Source organism: Triticum urartu, chromosome 7A, assembly GCF_056163025.1.
Source record: "Triticum urartu cultivar PI428250 chromosome 7A, HENAU_Tu73, whole genome shotgun sequence".
NCBI lineage: Eukaryota > Viridiplantae > Streptophyta > Magnoliopsida > Poales > Poaceae > Triticum > Triticum urartu.
In genome coordinates, this window is record NC_141879.1 from 158,342,102 (window position 1) to 158,355,026 (window position 12,925).

A 12,925-nucleotide genomic window follows, 5' to 3' on the forward strand; every position below is an offset into this window, starting at 1 on the left:
GCCAGCTGATTAGCGCTCAATTTTTCACTTTCCGTGAATTATGGCTCACATCGCTGTCTCTTTCTGCCACATCAGTGCGTAACCGTGCTTTCCGTAACAGTTGCCCATAAGTGTATCATTTTTTATAGTAAAATGTAAGTGGTTTCAAATGATGTCTCCTGAGAGAATTACAAGAACAAGTCATTCATCACAGAAACATGACCAAGCAACGGCAACTTCCATACTACAGAAGCTAAGACTAAGGTTGATTAGGCTAATGCCAGCCCTCTCAGGTTTAAAAGTTGCCTCGCTACTCTCAATAACTTGTTTCTCATTAATCGAAATTGCCATGAGCTGAACCTTCAAAAACTTCTCAAGTCCAACAGAAACCACGCGACGTGAGAGCTTGGTCACACCATTGGCATCGACAGGCAACCCGTCATGTTCGGAATCAAGTAATTTGACGAGGACATCATCAGTAGAGGTGCCAGCAGTGAATACACTTTGGAAACCAATTGGCCATGACCCACCAGTGAGTTTTATACAGATTGTGGCCTCCACAGAGAAACTAACGTGGCTGAATTCAAGTTTCAGCGTGCTGAGCCTGCTAGGGTAAACACCAGTTAGGCAATACCCACTTCTGTAAGTCACAATAAGATCACTCAGATCTTTATCCTCAGCTTTTGTAGTGCCCTTGACTTTGAGGGAAACCTCAATGTAGGAAAGGTCTATTGACACCGCAATAGCTCGACTAGGGCCGGTCAATGCAAGATATGGATCCTGCATGATCGAAACAAGTATGTAGGTCAATAATTATGTTTTACTTAATCAGTAATAAGACTGCATCAAGTGGATATAATGCAACAACCAATCTATTATAATATATTCCATGCACTCTCTTCTTGTCAAGTTATAGTGCATATTTTCCAAAGTCAAAATTTTGTAAACTTTAATTAATGAGGCAAGGAGAGAGTGTACAAGAGTAAAATGCATGCAACTTGGGAAAACAAACAAATGGGTAGAAATATGCAAACCTCTTCAGTGATGGTCTGGCAGCTATTTCTCGGACGGTGAAAAATAATGTTGCGCTTGTTATCCAGGATATCACGTGCAGTAACGATACCAAATACTTGCAGTGTCAAAACCGGCGGATCTCGGGTAGGGGGTCCCGAACTGTGCGTCTAGGCCGGATGGTAACAGGAGGCAGGGAACACTTTGTTTTACCCAGGTTCGGGCCCTCTCGATGGAGGTAATACCCTACTCCTTCTTGATTAATATTGATGATATGGGTAGTACAAGAGTAGATCTACCACGAGATCAAGGAGGCTAAACCCTAGAAGCTAGCCTATGGTATGATTGTTGTGTATGGAGTTGATTCTGTCCTACGGACTACAACCCTCCAGTTTATATAGACACCGGATAGGGTTAGGGTTACACAAAGTCGGTTACAATGGTAGGAGATCTTGAATATCTGCATCGCCAAGCTTGCCTTCCACGCCAAGGAAAGTCCCATCCGGACACGGGACGAAGTCTTCAATCTTGTATCTTCATAGTCCAGGAGTCCGGCCGAAGGTATAGTCCGGCTACCCGAACACCCCCTAATCCAGGACTCCCTTAGTAGCCCCTGAACCAGGCTTCAATGACGACGAGTCCGGCGCGCAAATTGTCTTCGGCATTGCAAGGCGGGTTCCTCCTCCAAGTCCTTCATAGAAGATTGTAATCACCAAGAATAGTGTCCGGCTCTGCAAAATAAGTTTCCACATATTGCCATAGAGAGAATAATATTAACACAAATCAAATCTGCCGACGTATTCTGCAGTGCGCCGTCACACTACAGCCAAGTCCTTTACTCGAATCGTTTTTACTTTTCCACCTCAGCATGTTTTGCGAGGCGGTTCCCTTGGCACGTCTTGTCAAAGCAGAGATCGTGTACCCTTTTTACGGGATTCTCATCAATACGGACATGGGTAACCCAACCGCGCCACTTATCACGGCGCTTGGGAGGCAAGCGAGTTTTACTAGGCAGGCGGGGACGCACAACCACATCCGCCCATATAAAGGGACAAGGATCCACCCTTTTTACCTATGCCTTCTTCCTCCCTTGCCTACCCATCTCTCGCGCACCCGAGCTCCAGCGCCCAAGCCCGCACTTCCCACCTCAACCTTCTCCAGCAATGTCCGGAGCGGGAGGCAAGTGGATGGTCTCCTCCGTCACGAAGGGCAAATTCAAGAAGCTAAGGAAGGCCGGGTATCTGTCCAAGGACATCGCGCACCGGCTTCCCGAAGAGGGGCAGCTCATCCCCACCCCAAGGCCCCATGAGAGGGTAGTATTTCTCCTCCACTTCCTCCGCGGACTGGGTTTTCCACTCCACCCATTTGTCCGGGGGCTCATGTTCTACTACGGCCTGGATTTCCACGATCTGGCTCCGAACTTCATCCTCAACATCTCGGCGTTTATCGTCGTGTGCGAGGCTTTTCTTCGCGTCCGCCCCCATTTCGGCCTCTGGCTCAAGACCTTCAACATCAAGCCCAAGGTGGTGCGCAGCAGCCAGGCGGAGTGCGGAGGCGCCATGGCGGGCAAGATGGCCAACGCCCTATGGTTCGAGGGCTCTTTCGTGGAGACCCTAAAGGGATGGCAATCCGGGTGGTTTTATATCACCGAGCCGCGCGATCCGGAATGGACCGCGGCCCCCGAGTTCCGATCCGGACCCCCCACGCGGCTTGTGTCCTGGAAAGAGACGGGCCTGTCGTGGGGTGACGAAAAAGAGGTGACTGAATTGCAAACATGCATCCAGTCCCTGGTGAACAAGCCAGTCCGGCTTGTTAATATAATCCGGCTTGTTAATATAATCCAGGTTATGCTCGTCCGCCGGATCCTCCCGTGCCAACAACGGGATTTTAATCTGTGGGAGTTCGACCCGGCGCAGCATCAAACCCTCAGCAGGCTCTTCGACACAACGTACGAGGACACCTGGAAGATGCTATTCAAGGGCGTCGAGGCTCCCGCATCCGCTTCCGAGGACCGCGGATACAGCTCGCAGCGTCACGCTAGCAAGGTATGCCATCTACACCTTTTACAGGATGTTAAGCTTCTTTCATAGTTTGACTCTATGCGGGATCCAAACTCCCTTACCTTTGACAGGCTTGGCGGGCGATAGCCGAACTGATTAACTGTCCGGCTCCGCTGCCCGAAGACCCAGCCCCAGCTCTACTAGTGAAGCTGCTGGCTCCGGCGCCTTATGTGGTGCCGGAGAAGAAGGCCCCGGGGACTCGAAAGAGTACCCGTAATGTGGTGCTGTCGGACTCGTCATCCGAGGAGTCCGAGATGCCCTCTTCCCGTGAAAACGAGGAGGAGGAAGAAGAAACCTCTCCCCCTCCAGCGGGGGGAGGAAAGAAAAGGAAGGCCGCCCCAGTGGGGGGGGGGGGGGGCGAAGGGTCCAAGAAGAGGAAAACCCCTCCACCGAACTACGCCCCCGACGCCGACGAGGACGAAGAGGAGTGGCCGGACAGGGCCAGGCGTCCGGCGAAATCGTAAGTGTTCATATACCAGAGTAACTCATGATATTCCTTTTCTTGCACAGCTTTCCCTAATGTCGAATATAATCATGCAGCCCGCCCCGGGCCGAACTCAACGAGTCGTCGAGCGGCTCCCTGGATTCATCGGACGTGAATTCCGTTCCGCCCGCTGTCTCCCCCCGCACTGTGGATGACGCCGAAGTGGCGTGGCAACGAGCTCCGGGGCAGGAGGAGGTGGTCCTGGAGGAGCCGCAAGGCGACCTCCCGGACTCCAGGAGTAAAGGGGACAAGATCCCCCAGGGCTCCAAGTCCGGCTTTAAGCCGGACACCGTGCCGGAATCTTCAACAATTCCGGACCGCGGCAGGCGAACTCCTTCCAAGAGGAGCAAGCCTTCTGAGCCGGCAGCCTCCGTCCAACCGGAGGTGCCGAACAATCTGCTGGAGGTGCTTGAAGGCGCCTCCATCGACGAGGAGCACCGTACTATTATGAGTACGGTGATCCAGAAGGTTCAGTCCGCCAAGAGCGGGCTGAGTGAAGCTTGCGCTAGCCTCCTAACAGGCTTCGAGGTAAGTAAAAATATGTAAAAATATTACCACATAGACAGTAACCCCTGATGCTCTGTTTGGCGTTCAGAAAGAAAAGCCGAATAGAGGATCTATTAAATTTCGCAGGAGTCTAACAACAAAGAGTCAATATGCGTATGCAGGCTTCGCTGCTAGCCACCGCCGCACTGACTGCGGAGGTGGATGCCCTGAAACAAGGACTCGAGCGGTCCGAGCAAGAGCTCGGCCTTGCCAAGCGGCAGCTTGAGGATAAAGAAGGTAAGAAATACCTTACATAAAAAGGTGCCTATAGAGAGGCGTGATTGCGAAAAAATAACAGGATTGTACTGCTTATTGTAGGGGCCACGACTGAGGTGGTGACCCTCAAGCAGGCGATGTCCGAGGCCGAAAGGAAAACGACCGCGGAGCACACCGAGCGAGAGAAACTTGGGGCTCAGGTCGGCGAGGTGCAGCAAGAGCTTCAGGCTCTCATGAAAAAACATGAGAGTTTGGAGCTTGAGTCAAAGACCCAAGCGTCCGATCTCGCGGCGGCCCTTGAGACTGCCAAGTCTACCAAGGCCGAAGCCCAAAAGGCCCTCCGAGAGTTGGAGGATATGAAGAACATAGCAGCGGGTAAGGCATTCTTTATGCAAAGCAGAAATATAGAAGTAAACTACTTGTTACTTACCCGAATCCGGAGTTCTCCAGGGGCATTCACAGATCTTCCCCGCAGCGTATCCGATGCCGCCGCATTCTACCGAGCTGAAGAGGGTAACTCGACGGAGAAGGTGTTCTGGTCTCAGTATGCTCAGGCCGGACACCCTGTGCCCTTGAGCAACCAGCTAAAACAGCTGGTCGAACTCCACAAGGTGGCCGAACAGGCCATGAAGGGCTTCCTAGTTCGGCTGTGGCCCAGAGAGGCCCTGCCTGGGAGCTACTTCGAGCTGGTGCGGCGGCTGGTGGAGGCCTGTCCAAGGCTCGAGGTCATCAAGCGCTCCGTCTGCATCGAAGGTGCCCGTAGGGCCCTTGCCCGTGCAAAGGTGCACTGGGGTAAGCTAGACGGTGAAAAGCTTGTGAGGGACGGGCCGCCGCCGGGGAAGGAACATCGCAAGCCTGAGAACTACTATAAGGATGTTCTTGCGGGTGCCCGCCTTGTGGCGGATGAATGCACCAAGGATGTAATTTTTGAATGAACTCGCTCGTGTTTATCCTGTGCGCTGAAAACTTGTTCATATGCACTAAGCAATGCTTATTGAATTTAAAATATTATTTTCTGTGCGGCTGTTTATCAAAAATTGAGAGATGGCCAGTCGTCGGCTTCTGCCCCCGTGCCACTAGTGCTACGGTGTTCGGTGATAAACCTGGGCGCTCTTTTTCCCATGGTTGGGTCCTTCAAGGGAGGCACTCAGCACGACGAACCAGGCAATCGGACTATAATGCTTGAACACTCTCACTTAGCCATAGAACTTTATAATTTTAAATTTCGGCGAAGCCCCTAGTTCGGAAGACCGAGTTCGGGGCACTATCCACGCCTTGGCCAGGGTTATCCAGCTCCTTGCTCGAAGCGGCATAAGCCTTTAGGGACTCGAAAAACCTCTCAAACAGCGACCGGTCTCTTGCCTCATCATGACAGTCAGTTTTAGCTTTCTCCACTGAGGTGCTTAACCCAGCTCAACCGGGGCACAATCGCAGTGGTTCTCCTAGTGCTACCTTAGCCGATATAGCGGAACGTAAGGCACCAAAACATAGGAGCCGGGCAAACCCAACTATTAACCCAAATCATGATTCGGAGCCGATGCATATAGTGCTATAAGTTCGGGGTGCCGCACTTGTGAAAGTGTACGGACTTCTCACACCATATTAAAGGGTACTGAAGCCCTTGGCGTACTTGTCGTACCATAGTGTACGGGTGCAACATGTCATTAATGAACATGTATAAAAGAGAGTAATGCAAAAAAATAGACAAAAATCTAAGCATTGTTTATAGAGAGGCTATTTATCAAAGCCGAACGATACAAATAGTGCGGTAAGCAAAAGATATTGGACTATTCAGTATGTCCTGACCAGGGGCAGGCCGCGGAATTGTATTTAAAGCAGGTATACCGCTCGTAAGAGAGACCACCTGGGAGTTCCATAATGCGGCATGGCTTGTCTGCCTCCCTGGATCTTGCATCGTTTGTGCGGCAGTCGAATTGCCGAGCAGGTCGTCCGAAGTATGGAGTCCTGAAAGTAAGAAAAAATTAAAAAAAAATCCGTCAGCCCCTAGTACGTTTTAAGCCGTATTTTGGGCGTGCCGTTATTGTGCCCCTTCCCCTGTGCCCATGGTATTTCAAGGGCGTAGTTATGTACGTGAGGTACTGGTTTCGCTATGTCGCGAAAGCTGGGGTTGGGGCCGCATTGCTACGCTTGCTCAGAGTGTGCCAGGCAGTCCTGCTGTCGGTTACTCCGGGCGCGCTTGGCAGTGTCTGGCTTTTTAATGGCCGGACTTGGAGAATTGCCTGAGAAGGCTACTTTGTACCTCCGCTATGAGAGCCGCCGTGTGCTCCTTCGTACGGAGGGAGCGTTCGGTGTTTCCGTTGACCGTAATTACTCCTCGAGGGCCTGGCATCTTGAGTTTGAGATATGCGTAGTGCGGCACCACATTAAACTTTGCGAATGCAGTTTGTCCGAGCAGGGCGTGATAGCCACTGCGAAACGGGACTATATCGAAGATTAACTCTTCGCTTCAGAAATTGTCCGGGGATCCGAAGACCACGTCAGGTGTTACTGAGCCTGTACAGTTGGCTTCTACACCTGGTATGACGCCTTTAAATGTCGTTCTTGTGGGCTTAATCCTTGAGGGATCTATGCCCATTTTCCGCACTGTATCCTGGTAAAGCAGGTTCAGGCTACTGCCGCCGTCCATGAGGACTCTTGTGAGATGAAATCCGTCGATGATTGGGTCGAGAACCAATGCGGCGAAGCCGCCATGGCGGGTGCTAGTGGGATGGTCCCTTCGATCAAAAGTGATTGGGCAGGAGGACCATGGGTTGAACTTTGGGGCGACTAGCTCTATCGCGTATACGTCCCGTAGCGCACGCTTCTGCTCCCGCTTGGGAATGTGGGTTGCGTATATCATGTTCACCGTTCGCACTTGCGGGGGAAAGCCCTTCTGTCCATTGTTGTTCGGCGGCTTGGGCTCCTCGTCGTTGCTGTGCAGCCCCTTGTCTCTGTTTTTGGCCCTTAACTTGCCTGCCTGCTTGAACACCCAACAATCCCTGTTAGTGTGATTGGCTGGCCTTTCGGGGGTGCCATGTATCTGGCACAAGCGATCGAGTATTCGGTCCAAACTGGACGGGCCCTGAGTATTCTTTTTGAATGGATTTTTCCGCTGACCGGATTTATATCCTTTGAATCTGGCATTAACTGCCGTGTCTTCATTGCTGTTGCTGTTAACGCGGCGTTTTTGCTTATTCCGATGTGTCCTGCCACTTTTGTCCTTGGTATCCGAATTACCAGGGTTCTTTGATAAGTTGTTACTTCGAGCTAGCCAGCTGTCTTCTCCCGCGGATGTTATGCTTGAAGGCTGCTAGGGCCTCTGCGTCCGGACAGTCGACTATCTGGTTTTTCTTTGTTAGGAACAGTGTCCAGAATTGTCTGGCCGATTCTTCTGGCTGTTGAATTATGTGGCTTAAGTCGTCGGCATCCGGCGGTCGCACGTAAGTGCCCTGGAAGTTGTCGAGGAATGCGGCTTCCAGGTCCTCCCAAGAACCGATTGAGTCTGCTGGCAAGCTGTTAAGCCAATGCCGGGCCGGTCCTTTAAGTTTGAGCGGGAGGTATTTTATGGCGTGTAGATCATCGCCGCGTGCCATGTGGATATGAAGGAGATAATCCTCGATCCATACCGCCGGGTCTGTTGTGCCATCGTATGACTCGATGTTTACGGGTTTGAAACCCTCTGGGATTTTATGATCGATTACTTCATTCGTGAAGCATAGCGGGTGTGCGGCGCCTCTGTACTGGGCTATATCACGACGCAGCTCAGAAGAGCTATGTCTGTTGTGTTCGGCCCGGCCGGATTTGTTGTATCCGGAGTGAAGATCATTGTCACATGCCGTAGGGCGCCTGCGTGATCCGTAGATCGATCTTGTTTGTCTTGCCTTACCTTCCAGTATGTCTCGCAGGTCGGGCGCATTTTCCCGTGCCTTAGTTGAGCGGCGTCGGGGGATGGCTTGGGTGGAGGGCCGAGAGGCCTCTCTGTCGCGGCCGCGAGGTGGCCGGTCTGCCATGTCATGCGCTGGTGATGTAGGTGCTTCCTCCTCTGATCGGGGTAGCGGCCTGCGCTTCGGGTAACTCTTGGAGGGGCATTCGAGTTCATACTCTTCGGCCGCAAGGACTTCAGTCCATCTGTCAGCTAGCAAATCTTGGGCAGCTCTAAGCTATTGCTGCTTTTTCTTGAGGCTACTTGCCGTGGCTAAAAGCCTGCGTTTAAAATGCTCTTGTTCGGCGGGGTCTGATGGTATGACGAATTCGTCGTCATCGAGGCTTGCCTCGTCTTCGGAGGGAGGCGTATAGTTATCATCCTCGACCTCTCGGTCTACCGCTCTCTCATGAGGGCTGGCTTCTCCATCTTCCTGTGCCGAATCTTGCTGAGGTGGGTGTTCTTCGGCGCTATCCGGGGTAGTATTATCTCTCGTGCCGGAATCACCGTTTTTGCTTTGGCGGGATTTAGAGCGGCGCCGCTGACGCCGGCACTTTGGCTGTTTCTTGGGGGCGTCATCCCCCACTATTCCATCGCCATCTCCATCTTTTGGAGTATCCACCATGTATATTTCATATGACGAGGTGGCCTTCCAGCGCCCTACAGGTGCTGGTTCCTGTCCGTCTCCTATATCGTCGTCCATGCCGTCGATGTCTTCGGAGCCGAAGTCAAGCATGTCGGTTAAATCGTCGACAGTGGCTACAAAGTGGGTGGTGGATGGGCTTTGAATTTCCTCACCGTCCGTATCCCACCCTCGCTGACCGTAGTCCGGCCAGGGCTCTCCTGATAAAGAGAGAGACTTAAGAGAATTCAGGATGTCGCCAAAAGGCAAGTGCTGAAAGATGTCTGCGGCGGTGAACTCCATTACCGGCGCCCAATCGGATTCGATTGGCAGGGGCGCGGGGGGCTCGGAGTTCGGAGAGGAATCCGGCTCCTCGGAGTCACGGGCCATGCGGAGTGCGGGGCTGGAGTTCGGCTCGATCGCCTCTGAGATCGCAGCCCCTGAGGCAGCGTCCAACCGCTGATCCTCGATCGGCGCAGTAGGCTCCGAATCAATGGTCGAAACCGATGCGTGTGCGGCCTCCAAGGCGCTGTTCGGCGGCAGAGCTATATCATGCCCATCGAGACAGTGCGGCGCGCTTGGCTGTGGCTCGAATCTGTCGAAGATCAAGTCCCCGCGGATATCAGCCGTGTAGTTTAGACTTCCAAACCTGACCTGATGGCTAGGGGCGTAGCTTTCGATCTGCTCCAGGTGGCCGAGCGAATTGGCCCGCAGAGCGAAGCCGCCGAAGACGAAGATCTGTCTGGGGAGAAAAGTCTCACCCTGGACCGTATCATTGTTGATGATCAAAGGAGCCATCGGGCCTAAAGGCGACGACACAGAGGAACTCTCAATGAAAGCACCAATGTCGGTGTCAAAACCGGCGGATCACGGGTAGGGGGTCCCGAACTGTGCGTCTAGGCCGGATGGTAACAGGAGGCAGGGAACACTTTGTTTTACCCAGGTTCGGGCCCTCTCGATGAAGGTAATACCCTACTCCTGCTTGATTAATATTGATGATATGGGTAGTACAAGAGTAGATCTACCACGAGATCAAGGAGGCTAAACCCTAGAAGCTAACCTATGGTATGATTGTTGTGTATGGAGTTGATTCTGTCCTACGGACTACAACCCTCCGGTTTATATAGACACCGGATAGGGTTAGGGTTACACAAAGTCGGTTACAATGGTAGGAGATCTTGAATATCCGCATCGCCAAGCTTGCCTTCCATGCCAAGGAAAGTCCCATTCGGACACGGGACGAAGTCTTCAATCTTGTATCTTCATAGTCCAGGAGTCCGGCCGAAGGTATAGTCCGGCTACCCGAACACCCCCTAATCCAGGACTCCCTCACTAGTGTAAGCACTCTTTGATTGATGTGATCTTGACTGACTTGAACTGTAGAGTATCCATGGGATCGGGCGTGTCACGGGAAGCAGGGAACGTATAACGCATGGCCGGGATAGATGCTGCATTGTTCCATTAATATCAAGTTAGTGAAAGAATGAAACAAAATATTTAATAGTCATGGTAATTACTCCCTCTGTTCCATAATATAAGATGTTTTTGCAAGCTAAACTAGCTTGCAAAAACGTCTTACATTGTGGAACGAAGGGAATAGGTCATAGTGACATTTTTTACAACCCACTTACGTCATCATATTAAACTTGCTTTAAGAAACTAAAATAACTGCAGAACACAAATAATTAAATTGGGATGATTACTGGTTTGATGGAAGGTGATGCCGCGGCCGCGGCAGGCGTAGAATTTGTTCCAGAAACGGCGGAACTTGGAGGCGAACAGCTCCTCCTCGCACTGCGCCCACTCTGTCTCCTTGTCCTCCAGCCGCCTCGCCTCCTCCGCGGCTTCCTTTGCCTTGGTGGCTTCTTCGGCCATGAGTCTGGCTGTCTTGGCGGCTTCTTCTGCCTCCTTGTCTTTCACGGTGTCCGTCGTGGCAGCTTTTTTGGCCTCTCTGGCCTTCCTCTTGGCAATCTTGGTGGCCCGTACAACATCCGCGGCAGCTGCCCTATCGGCCGCGTAGGCGTTGGCCCTGGCTGTCTTGGCTGCTTCCACGGCTTTCGCCTTGCTTCTCTAAGCCGTAGCCATCGTCGCACGCAGCAGCTAATTCTTCAGCCTTTTGAACATAATGTAATTCTGACCGCAGGGGACGCAAGGTAACGGAGCCTGTCAGACAGGAGACGCAAATGGTGATTCGCAGGCCGGGCTGCCGTCGGGGGACGGCGAAAACAATACTCGTACAATCGTACTAGCGTGATTTCTGGCTTCGGTGGACTTCTTCTGACGCCGTGCACGCGTGTATTTATAACAGATGCGGAGCCTCTTGTGGGGTTTCAATTTAAATCCGACTCGGGAGCCGGCCGAGCGCGTTAGGAAGTCGGAGTCCGACGGGCTGTCCAACGCTTTAGCAAACATCAATCAAACGGGGAAGGGAAGATGTGGAAGATCTGCTGCAGAGGCTCGATCTGCAACAAGATGGAGATGATTTCATGCGAGAAACAGAGGTGGAAATACACATCTTCAGGTATGTTAGAAGTGCATATAAATGTGTTATTTGTTTGAGATTAGTACTAGCTCCGTCTAGGTTTTTTTTCTTTTGCGGGGGTAAAAGGGTTGTATTACTCAAGAGCATAGAAGTTCATCCCTACACAGGCTAGGAATATTAGCCGGGCCAGAGCGGAGCCAGACCACCGTACGGTTCTCCGTTCTACCAAAGTTTGCTAAAACATGGCTTACATTATTTTGCTCTCTAGAGATATGAGTAACACTAGACTCCCTAGAACCCAAAAGAAGCTTGACCTCTGAAACCACCATTGCATGTTTGGATCGGTCTTGTCCCGTCGCCTTGATCAACGATATTGCCTGCAGGCAATCGCATTCGAGGGCGATCAGTAGCTCAGTCCACTGTAAAGCCAGTGCGAGTCCTTCCCGGCACCCTTCCAGCTCGGCATGAAGTGGGTTAGGGCACGAACGCAGGGCTCGGCATGCAGAGAAGATGATGGCGCCATCATGATCGCGTAGAACCATGCCGGAGCCCGCCCTACCATCCTCGTGGGCGAAGGAACCGTCGACATTCAGCTTAGCCCATCCATGCAGCGGTGGGTGCCACTTCCGAGTAAGCTTTGGTCCCGTCGACACATGTGAAGATCGCTGCTCCGCCCCTTCATGCTGCAGAACCATCTTCCCCTTATTCCAGTCTCCTGTTGGGAATTGTTGTACACCCAACAGCGAGGAAACATAGCTCTGTAGGAAGCGTCGAGAAACCTCCATAGGTGGTGGTTCCTTGTCATGTTGGATCTCATTATGTATGAACCAGCACCTCCACATCACCATGATGACTCTGATACGGTCACCCTCGTCACACTCCGCCAAGAGGTTCAAGAACCATTCCGTCCCCGTGTTCCGTATGGAGTGACTTCAGGAATTCTCCAGACCTCCGCCATGGTACACCATAAATCCACAGCCTGTGGGCACCTACAAAACACATGATATGTGTCCTCTTGCTCGAGACCACATAGTGGACATATATCAGATACCTCCATATGGCGATCAAATTTGTTAGCCCAAGTAGCAAGTGCATTTGTAGCCACCCGCCAACCAAATACACGCACCTTCGGAGGAGCAGGGCACCTCCGTAAAAATGCACAGACGGCACGTCGCTCGTCCGGTGCCTTGCTCGCCGTGACTAAAGAGGGACTCAACTTGTCCTCGAGCGCCAGCCGGTATCCGTCTAGGTTTATTAGAGCATCTATAGGTGGACTAGGTTAATCCGGGCCCTCAAACGTCCGCACGTGCCCACCGGGCTCGTCTGCGGGGACTAATCGACCGCTCCTCAAATCGCGTCGTCCATATCCGTGTACCTCATATTCAATCCTCTATATCCATATTAAACCATGCAACATCGATCAAACTACGTAGATCATCAAACGGACATAGAAACGAACATAGCCAAGCACAATTCATTCACCAAAAGATCACCAACGGATGTTCAAAAGACCGCCAAAGTTCATATAAACGACGGACAACTTTAAACTACATCTAAATACTTGAAATTAAACTAGCAAAAAAATACCACACGGCCCTAACAT

General features: G+C 51.9%; 1 protein-coding gene across 1 annotated transcript; it reads right to left on the minus strand.

The window, feature by feature from the left end:
- Positions 1-180: 180 nt before the first annotated feature.
- LOC125518558 (uncharacterized) lies at positions 181-12,107 on the minus strand. Its single transcript, XM_087532267.1, has 6 exons — positions 11,700-12,107; positions 10,544-10,910; positions 10,174-10,288; positions 8,998-9,000; positions 1,014-1,116; positions 181-759 (listed from the first exon to the last, which is right to left on the minus strand). The coding sequence occupies exons 1-6, from the start codon at positions 12,105-12,107 to the stop codon at positions 181-183; spliced, it is 1,575 nt and encodes a 524-aa protein (XP_087388393.1).
- Positions 12,108-12,925: the final 818 nt, after the last annotated feature.